At 45.1% G+C, this 10,656-nt stretch overlaps 1 protein-coding gene across 1 annotated transcript; it reads left to right on the forward strand.

The window, feature by feature from the left end:
* Nucleotides 1–2,922: 2,922 nt before the first annotated feature.
* Nucleotides 2,923–9,476, forward strand: LOC117963493 (cysteine and histidine-rich domain-containing protein 1-like). Its single transcript, XM_058989483.1, has 11 exons — nt 2,923–3,282; nt 4,274–4,323; nt 4,673–4,729; nt 5,446–5,603; nt 5,932–6,035; nt 6,310–6,362; nt 6,944–7,014; nt 7,121–7,223; nt 7,934–8,053; nt 8,333–8,395; nt 8,690–9,476. Exons 1-11 carry the CDS (start codon nt 3,219–3,221, stop codon nt 8,918–8,920), a joined length of 1,074 nt encoding a protein of 357 aa, XP_058845466.1. The 5' UTR covers nt 2,923–3,218; the 3' UTR covers nt 8,921–9,476.
* Nucleotides 9,477–10,656: the final 1,180 nt, after the last annotated feature.

Below are 10,656 nucleotides of genomic sequence, written 5' to 3' on the forward strand. Positions count from 1 at the left end.
CTCTCTCTTTGTCATGTGTGAAATGCAGTATATAGAAGATGCATCTCCCTGTTGCAGACCAGCTTCAGTAATAATGGGCCAGGCAGCAGATCAAGCTCATTTTAGGTGATGAGCACGCTTTGGTGCAGATTTCCACAGACTTGGGGAGCTCTTTCACTTTTCTGTTTCCTTACCCTTTATCTCTGAAGTCTCTGGAGGTGCATCACTATATAACAGACAGCAGCTCCATGGCACGCAGCTTTTCGCCACCCATTCTTTCTTTGTTTATATTGCAGCGCTGCAGTGTCGTCTTTGCAGACCGGTTGGTAATGGTGCCCGTGCATTTGAACCCCCTTTTCTTCAGCTGTAACATTCTGTACCGGTCTATCGAAAGTCTACATTTACAGAGACATTGCAAAAATAATCTTTGTGAAGTGTTGCGTTGCTGCTGGAGTCCCATCCAGATTGAAGAGAAGACCCCAGGTGCACACGCTCAGCAGCTCGCGTGGATCAAGTGAGCAAGCGGTTTCAGAAGCTAAACGAAGCACATTGCCTCATTCCCCTGGGCCTCGATGCACTAGCATCCAAACTCATCCAAGTTTCTCATCAGCCATTTCACACAGCCTTGACCGATGCGTGGTGACCCACACTGCTGTATACCTGTATCATGCAGTATAATAAAACATGGGTGAATGCATGATAAACCACACAGACATGCTCACACATTGTAAAAAAGAGAAAGAAAACCATTGTAAAGCACAGTAAACCCTTTGCGTAACCACTGGAAAAGCATGTGAAGATGCAACATTGCTGAGTTCAAATGCCTTGGTATTTACCACTCTGCAGATTTTTGGCAGAACTGCAATATTGTATAGTATACTTTTTGAATGTAGTTTTATCTTCCATGCATGTGAGTGTGCGGGTGCCTCACTGTCCTCTGCTACAGAATACAGCGCTGTGTGGGAGACGGTGCACTGAGGAAACAGTCAGTGTCCCAGGCACAGAGCTCTATTCCTGCTTCTGGTTTGCACAGTCTAGTCGGCGTCCCTGTACAGTGTGTTATTTGCATGTGTACCTTGTGGGGAAGTGAAGAGAGCGGTTTACATGAACCCCAGTCTGCACTGAGGACGCAGGGAGGACGAGCTGCACTTAACAGCTTCAGGAAGTGGTTTCTGTAGCAGGACGAGACATCGTTTACCAGAGATATCCTGTTAACTAACCTGAGCGGATCAGCGATCATTAGTACAAAAATACATTGGAAACTTCCATAAATGTATTTTGTACATTAAACAATTCACAATGAACTAAAAACAAATACAAAACCAGTCAGAACGCAGCAGGTGATGCTCATTGTGTTTTTATTTTCAACACCTCCTAAGAGGAGTAATTCTGCACAAAATGTAATCTGCCTTTTTAGTTCTAGAACACAGTGATTTATTCAACATAAGTTACTAATCTGTGAAAATAGCCCCCTGGGTTTTCAGACAGTCGGGCTAAACAAAAATATTAACTTTGCTAGGGTGAACAGGCTGGAGAGGTGCAAGAGCAGGGCCAGGAGACAATATTTGACCTGTGTTGGAATTTTTCCAGAAAAAAAAAAGAAAAAAGCCAAGGCTGGCATTCCTTCAGTTACAACAGTCCTCAAAGAAACGCCACCTAGTGGTACTTTTCAGAATCATCTCCATGACAACTGGAGCTGGCGCTGTGTTAGCATGTCATCATAGCAACTGGAGCGGCAGGCTGTTTTCATCTGGGATTGCTTACCAACCGGAGGTACAGCACTGTTAAGTCTATCTCCATGGCAACACATGCCACACATCTTTTCTTTTCCCGATGGCAACAATCTACAACTAATGAAAAAGAAGTAGTTTCAAATGACGTATTCATATATTTGTTTTTACTGTTGCCATTACCTTTTTAGCATGCTTAAAATCATTCAAAACGGTTCTTATTGCAAATATTAAAATAACGTCGCCCTCTTGTGGTAGTGCCGATAATTACTTTGATAAACAGCCTTCATTACCAGTCAGCAAGGCGACCCAATTGCATGCATTCCAGTTCACTTGCAAGATTGTCCTTCGGGACCACTTAAATGGCCCTTGAACTAGAGAGCTTGCCTGTTTCAGACCGGCCTCTTCTGGTGTTAATAAATCTCATTTAGTGCCTGTTGTGAAGTCCACCACACCATACTGTGATATATTGTTGTGAAAGCTAGCCGTGTAGGGAAGCATACACTTCAAGCCTGTCTGTATAGTAAAGCATGGTATTTTCAACACCCGATTAGTGATATTACTGGATCTGATCAACTGCTCTGCACAGTCTCAAATCTTTAGCGCAGCCCCTGCATTCCAACAAATGCTGTTGAGCTGGTGACCAGCAAGAGTTGGGAACTGGGACCTGTTTTTACTGGTTTCCTACGGGACACCAAGCTGGTATGTCAAACCCCACCACAGGTTTACAGTTTAGATTAATTTCAGAGTGTAAACAATGCCGTTCTTTTTGTTTAGATGCATTGCAGTCTAAGGATAAGCCAGTGCTGGTAACTGCTGGAATTTCACTAGGCTTGTACAATAATATCATTTCATTTGGAAATGTACATAGGCATATTTTATCTGCTACTCCCACACAGTAGATTGAAAAAGTGTCTTTCCTGGAGTCCTTGGAGAAGCTTTTGAAACATGATCTTTGCCTCCTGCCTCAGCCTGCCCTACAGGGACCTCCTGCCTAAACGGATGAGCTCATCAGAACAATCCTTTATTCAGACGGCCTGCCTGCAAAAGTACCCAGGGCTTACTGTGCTTTACACATCACCCAATGGGACCAGCTTCACATGTGCCATTGTATTAAAGTAAACACAAATGGACTTAACACTCCACCCCCCCACACCCCCCCTTTGTAGCACCAAGTGTCCCGACTGAATTCAGGGGAATGTCTGAGGGCTGGGAGATAAGAGCTGACAGCTGGAGAGAGGGGCCTGTCTATTTTTGGGTTTGTCGGCCCTGAGCACCACATTCCGTGCTCCTCCCCGGCTCGGAAGGCACACTTTTCAACCTCCTCGCCGCTTCTCTCTGCTTCTAGTCTTTCTTCGTGTTTCCCAGGCCCAGAAACTTCCAGAAGAGCAACCGGTGAAGTACTTCAGCTGAAGCGGACTGCATGCGCTTTCACTTACTGAGAGGAAAAGAAACCTGCCAGGTCCTGTTAGTCCAAGCCAGCTAATTTGAGAGCGGCTCAGTGTGATCATGGCTCTCCTCTGTTACAACAAAGGCTGTGGAGAAAGATACAACCAAGAGGAGAACTCTGATGGTGAGCCGAGAGCACTTTTCTATCCTATCTGAGACTGAGAAAGCATAGCTTAGACATAGTGCTGGCCTGCAAGTACCATCAAAGCCAGCACTATGACTACTGCTACTAATGCTGCTCACTACTAATGGAGTAATAAGGGCTGGGAATTCATTAACTAATAGGCAGACTTTTTAATTCATACTGAATTCATGTAAATGAACATTGCTCATATCTGTAAAACATATTAAACCTCTAATAAGTATTGTCACCAGTTTTTAAATGTTTTTTTTTTTTATCTTGCTTTGATTGCAAAGTAAACTGTTTGTTTAAGACAGATTCTGACGATGTGAGAGGAAGATTACAATACAATATCCTGGTCTAGATGCACAAAGCATTTTGTCCAGCGACACGTTGTGTGTGCCACATGTCCCGAGTGCTGCTTCTTTTATCCGTGTCCTTCAGGAACTATAGATCTCATCACATTGGTTTAAGGGCAGCTGCAGTACCCCTCCACTGCCCCTTGTATGTGCTGTAACCTAACCAGCTTGAGGGAATTGGACTGACCCGAGTCAACCGCCAGAACCAAACTTATCAAACTTAAAAAAATAATAATAATCTATAAATCAGACGGGTCACTGAAAACGAATCAACTCGTTCCTAATGGGCAGGATCACTCCTACACCTCTGTGTCTTCATTCATACGCAGGCACGTGTTGAGAGGGAGAGGGGGTTGTGGGAGGGGGCAAGCAGTTTCTCCTGAGTCTGCTTTTCCCAGCTGCTCTCAGAGACAGCTGCGTGGGGCTCGGGAATGCAAAGTGACACAAGGTAGGGAGGAGGGGGGTGGTAGAATGGAGAGGTGTGTGTGAGAGAGAGAGAGAGAGACCTTAGTATCGTAATGATACAAGTCTCAAATTCACCTTCTCCTCCTCCTCCTCCTTCTTCTTCTTCTTCTTCTTCTTCTTCTTCTTCTTCTTCTTCTTCTTCTTCTTCTTCTCTTTTCTCTGCCCCACAGATGCCTGCCTCTATCACTCGGGGTACCCCATATTCCACGATGCCTTGAAGGTAAGCACCCCCATTTCACTACTTTATTTTCACTGATCTTTGGATCATTGTGTTCATTGTTTTTATATTTATTGTAAGCCTCTGAAAGCCCCTGATTAAGGCACAGCCCAATGTCTTCTTTGACAGTGTGATAGGGATGCTGGGGGACTTGGCACAGCTGTTCATCACTGTTCATTTAAAGATATTCAGAGCAACAGGTCTGCTGAGGTGCAGAACCTACCTTATTCAAAACAGAGTGCTGTCCCCTCGGTTTTGGGTGTTGGGAAAGTAAACTTTTTCGTTTATATTGTTTTTGAATTCTCAGTATCGTTGTATAGCTGAATAACTTTTGCCTGCTGTTTGCTTTCAGGGCTGGTCATGCTGTAGAAAAAAGACGACTGACTTCTCTGAGTTCCTGTCTATAAAGGTACAGAAAGCTGGCACGGTCCTGCTCCAGTGCAGCAGCGGTCACTGCATTCACAGTGCATGGGGGTCTGTGTGAAACCCAGCTGGCACAGTCCTGCTCCAGTGTAGCAGCGGTCACTGCATTCACGGTGCATGGGGGTCTGTGTGAAACCCAGCTGGCACGGTCCTGCTCCAGTGCAGCAGCGGTCACTGCATTCACAGTGCATGGGGATCTGTGTGAAACCCAGCTGGCACGGTCCTGCTCCAGTGCAGCAGCGGTCACTGCATTCACAGTGCATGGGGGTCTGTGTGAAACCCAGCTGGTGTTTGAAGATCCTCCGAGTGCACAGGTTGGGTTTGTTCAGCCTTGTTTAAAAGGAATGCTGACCACGGGCTACATTCTCAACGTCATTTTTTCTAAATTGCCACCCAGAAATAAACAATTTGGATATTTAAATCAATGGCTTATGACTGGTCTACAAATGCAAATGATGTTTTGCACTAATGATTATTCTGAGTAAATAGCTAAAAAAAACATACAAAAAAATCTAGGACAGAACTGAAAGTTTGATAATGACACTAATAATTAATAAAAAGAAAACAGACTTCAGCAGAAAGTTTGCGAGATCTTTTTTGGTTTATCAAGCTTCACCACATTCCCCTTGCTTCGCCCTGATCATGCTGCACCGCTTCACCCTGCTACAATAATAAATCCTCTGTTTGCTTGTGCTTCTGCAGGGCTGCACTCGGGGTCGCCATAGCAACGAGAAGCCCACCGAGCCCATGCGGCCGCAGGTCAGCTCCGACAAGGCTGGCAGTGAGCGCCCCCCTGTGGACACCGAGATCATCTTCAGCGGTCCCAAGTCAGCGGAGAAGCTGCAGAGGGAGAGGCCCAGGTACCTGAGGGGCGAGTCTTCCCTATTTACATTTCAGAACCAGCATTACAATCTCTTCAACCGGCATGACAAGCTGCAAACCAGTACATACTAGCAGCGTTGCAGACAACTGACAAAACCGTCTGCCCAACCCTCAGCAAATATGTGGAGTGCAAACAGATTCCTAAGAGACTTGATGGTCTGATTGTCAGTGACCTGCTCATTGGTACCTTGTCATGACATTCCGTTCCACATGTGTGGATGTGTACTGTGACAGGGTGCTGACCATGGTTCACATCCATGACGGGGGAGTCTGTGTTGCTGACACACCTTGTTTTGTGTGTTGCAGTTCTGAGGAGCCCAAGACCAAGCTGCCCGTCACAGTGTCCCAGTCTCTCAAACAGGCTCTGGAGAAACTGCGGGCATCCGAGACAAACGAAGCTGCCCAGAAAGGTAATGGTGTTTCAGCCAGTGCCTTCATTACCCCATTCAATCACACCACATGCTGGACCCTTGCTCATGGGGTTGCTCACATTTATGTCAGCTGCCAGATCTCAATTATTCCAAGTCATTGTTTTCAAGCGAGTGTCAGTTTCACCTCCAGGGTAATCTGCCAAGCAGAAAATCCTAATGATGACATTATTAGTTCTGGAGGACCCTGCTGTTGATTTTCACGTCCACCCTGCCTCACCCCACAGCTATAACCCCTCCCTCGCTCTCTTTGCAGACAGTAATGTGGTGATCCCTGGAACCAGGTGCAAGAACTCGGGCTGCAAGACGGTACGTTTAGGAATCCTGCACAGCTGGGACGGGGATGGTTGCAACTGAAACGCTAACACGAAACAATCTGGTTCTGAATCCACAATACAAGAAGATGGTGCTGGCGTGACGTCAGTAACAATGACAATGAGTTGCATTTGGCCATTTCATTGCTCTATCCCAATAGAACTCTGAGCTCTTACTGCAGATTTCTTTTCTGATCCCTCAACAAGCTTCCCTTCTCCATGGGACCTAAATAAGCAGTGGAATTTAAGTATTGTTTATTTAAAATCAGCACTTTTTTTTAAGGGAGTTTGTATTTGATCTTAGACAGGGGTTAATTTGTAAACAAAAAGGTACTGAATCTTATAATTAAGGATGAGGTATAGCATTGCTGTTTATATACCTAATGTACTGACCTGGCTTTACTGTAGCTCCCATATATGCTTCAAGCTCTCATCTATTATACGGGTCTTCATCTGAAAACCGGTGAGATTCAGCACAGATGAAGCCCTGGTGTTAGCTGACTTCTCTGTAACGCATTGGGGTCCAGTCTCAGTTTGACAGTTTGAATGACAGCGGCTCTTGGTTTGTTTCCTCAGTCTTACGGTGGTCCAGAGACAAACGCTGAGGCCTGTATCCATCACCCTGGGGCCCCTGTCTTCCATGAAGGGTACGATGACTCTTCAGCTTTCAAACATAACCAGTGCTAATCAAGATGGGTTCTTTTCCCTTTTTGTTTGGATGATTAACCTAATGTGTTTTCTTGTCTTTTCTAGGTATAAATACTGGAGCTGCTGCTGTATAAAAACCACTGACTTCAACGCCTTCCTGGATCAGAAGGGCTGCACCACAGGCAAACACACCTGGGTCCAGAAAAAAGTACTTCAGCCTTCCCACATTACTGACAGCTGGCGGATCTTTAACTATATCCTTCTTTCTTCCCCGTGAGGGGTGATTTCTGCTCATTTCCACTGCCTTTCCCCAGGTATAGCTGAGCTGGACGGTCTGGGAGAGGTGTAGCTGGAGGGTGTTTCCACTGACGTTCAGCTACACCTCAGACAGAGCAGTTTCGTAGCTCATACCCAACGGTGCCAAGCTGTGCTGTGCGGAGGTACGTCACCGAAAGCCAGAGACTGTTTGGAACAATGGCGGCTGTAAGCGAAGGCTGCGGTGAAAACAAACCAGACACAGGTGTTGCTTCGTGACCAAACCTCATTAATAAGACTACTGACAGCCGTGTAAAGACTGGAAATAAAAACAGCCACACATGCTTGTTCAACTTCGTCCACCTTCGCTTATTTGCATGTATTCAATCAATCCCACAATCCAACGTGACCGTTTACTGCCGCACTACTACTTCCTGGGTCAGCGATACCTGACACAATTCCACTGGAACGCAGACAGTCGTCTTTAACTGCGCCTCGCTCAGCTCTACCTGGGAAAAGGCAGTGAAAACAAGGCATGGAAACATGGTGATAAACTCCCGTTACAGCTGTGTGATTGAAGCTGTGCATGAGGAGTTCTCTGTAAGGTCCTCAGACTGGTAGATGCCTCCGTGCGAGCTCAGATGACCCCCTTTTTTGTTGCAGAACAAGAAGATGGTGGCGTGCCGGCATGATTGGCACCAGACGGGCAGCCAGGTGGTGATCACAGTGTATGCCAAGAACGCAGTGCAGGAGCAGTCCTACATCGAGGCCAACCGCACCACGGTGGGTGGTTATTCCAAAAAAAACAAACCTTACTGGAGATGCACAGTGTATTATAACTTAACATTGTACCATTACCAGTCATTGAACTCGTTTTGCTAAGACAAAGTCAAATTTGGAAAGATTGGCTTATCTGATTGCCCTTTCCTGTAACATGCAGAAATGGTATATCTCTCATTAAGTAAATGTGATGTTATGAAGGTATGGCTTTTCAGTGCCTTCTACAGCGGCCCTGTGTAATGTGGATCATGAGCTCTCCCTTTTTCCTTTTTGTTTTCTCAGCTGACCATCCACATCCAGTTTGACGGGGACAAAGAGTTTCACCAGGAACTCCATCTCTGGGGGGTCAGTATTCAAATCATAGACTGACTTCTGTATCGCTGTCTGTCTGCCTGCAAAGGCTGTACTGTTTTTAAAACAGTGTGATTTCCGAAAGGGGGTTTTCAATACCGTTTTTAAAAACCTTATGTAGTTCACTACCCATTTTGAGAATTAAGAATCCTAGACTATGTCCTACTACCGACCACACACCAGCAAGATGATGTATTTTCCCCAGCGAGAAAACCAGCCGAACAGCTTTAGCTAGTGCCACGCGAGGAGTGCTGGGCTCACCGCCTGCGTTCCTGTCTCCCCCTGCAGGTGATCAGCGTGGAGCGGAGCGCTGTGAAAATGGTGCCCTCCAAGGTGGAGCTGACCCTGGTCAAGGCGGACGCCGTGTCCTGGGGCAAGCTGGAGGACCCGCGGGCGCGGACCGAGCAAGCGAGCGAGAGCGTGGAGGAGAGCGGGCCCAGCGAGGAGGCCAGGCCTGTCTGGGACGACTCCGATGACGATATCAGTATCAGCGACTCTGACGAGGAGTACACGAAATAGCACCCCTGCTTTCTTTGTATTTATATATCCCTCATTTCCTTTGACCTCCTCACCATGTATCCCGGCTTCACTCTCTCCTATCTCCCATTACCTCCCTTTCTCCCATTAACCTTGTTGGAAATTCCAGCAAAGACCAGTACTGGTTTCATGCCAGTTAGCTGTGCTGGTTTGCAACTGGCTCTGCTGTTTCTAAAGATAATGCTGATTAAAGAGCAGGCTTTGCTGGTTTAAAAAAAATAATAAAAAATCCTATACTAATCCACACCCTTAACTAAATATACTGTAGTTGCTAGAAATATCTTTTCCTACCCCATTTCTATACTGTCCAGCAATACCATTAAAAGTGTCATTATTATTAACACAGTAACCTCAACAGCACAACTACATGACTAATTAATGACGTCAACACACATTCTAATACTGTGTGTCAGTAGTGAAGGATCTATTTACTGTTGTGCTGCTGTGAGTCTGAATGTCTGATTGGCTCGGCAATGTCCACATTGTATTGCATACGTCTGTTACACTGGAATCCTAATAAAATATGTGTTGACTAGAACGCTGGCGTTGTTTGCAGTTCTTTAAAAGTCGGCCTGCTCATAACAAGTAGAATACACTCTCTTTTTAGCTAGTATACATCTTTCATTGTTTGAAGACTATGGGGCCTGAAATGCCAACTTTCCACTTGCACAGAGATGCCAAGATCACAGCGTTCAAATGAGTGAGGCGTAACAGTTCAATTCTCATATTTTCTTTTAGGGGTGAGAGTGCTAAAACTGACCCCCCCAAAAAAAAAAAAGTTTCTAAAATGAGTGATTCTCAGTGCAAATGCGTGAGACTTGACATATCCGCAAGCCTGTGGGCCTGCCCGTGATAGACTGCTGGGTTCACTGTGTGGAGTCTTGAGGTTGTGTCTGAAACGGTGTGTCTCGGAGGCAACTTCATAGGAATTGAATGCAAAAAAAGAGCCATCAAACACGTTGACGAGGTCTGCTTCCTGGAAGTAGAATTCACAGGAGGCTTATGTGCAATGAATGACATACGCATACTTCCCAACATTTGGAAACTGTTCAGCGGGACGCTCGTCTGGGAGGAAGTGGGGCGGGGTCAGGGTCAGACCCATCATACACATGTGAGGAGTCATACGCAAAAAAACACTCATTATCATATGTAGCGCAGCGTGTGGTTTTCACTAACTCTTCTGTGCAGAATAAATGATTTTTTTTCTATGGGTAAATATCAGGACTTTCTTCCTATATAGAGACTATTTGCATGTATGTATACGAGTATGAAATTGATCATGACTGCATTACACGGGACACGCCAACCCTTCAATTCAATAGTTTTGCTTATGGGCTAGTTCACAAATTCCTGCATATAAATCATTCAGTTAACCTTTGCCAGTGTTCACTTTCTCCACTTACAATTTGTAAGTTAAAATACATTATGACTGCACTTAGGTAAATAAATCACTTTGCTATAGCCAGTTAAACGTTGAGTCAGGACTGAAGGACTTTAACAACTGCAAACTAATTCCAAACCGTCTTGTAATATTTTATTTATTGCATTGGAATTAACACAATATATTAAATCAATTAAATACAAACGCTGTTAAATATGTGTCTTTTTTGTCTTGTGTTATTTTTTTTCTGTGAAAATACGTTTTCTTGTTGCTGTTAAGAAATTGCAATAAGTCACGTTTAGTCATTATGTGAATCGGAATGCACTACGCACATCAA

The sequence above is a fragment of the Acipenser ruthenus genome, chromosome 16, assembly GCF_902713425.1.
Source record: "Acipenser ruthenus chromosome 16, fAciRut3.2 maternal haplotype, whole genome shotgun sequence".
Lineage (NCBI taxonomy): Eukaryota > Metazoa > Chordata > Actinopteri > Acipenseriformes > Acipenseridae > Acipenser > Acipenser ruthenus.

Bases quoted from the DNA above. Each gene is read 5' to 3' on its own strand.
- LOC117963493 (XM_058989483.1), top strand. From the start codon at position 3,219: ATGGCTCTCCTCTGTTACAACAAAGGCTGTGGAGAAAGATACAACCAA. The intron at 4,324-4,672 runs GTAAGCACCCCC...GTTTGCTTTCAG, and splicing joins TATTCCACGATGCCTTGAAG to GGCTGGTCATGCTGTAGAAA. The intron at 4,730-5,445 runs GTACAGAAAGCT...GTGCTTCTGCAG, and splicing joins CTGAGTTCCTGTCTATAAAG to GGCTGCACTCGGGGTCGCCA.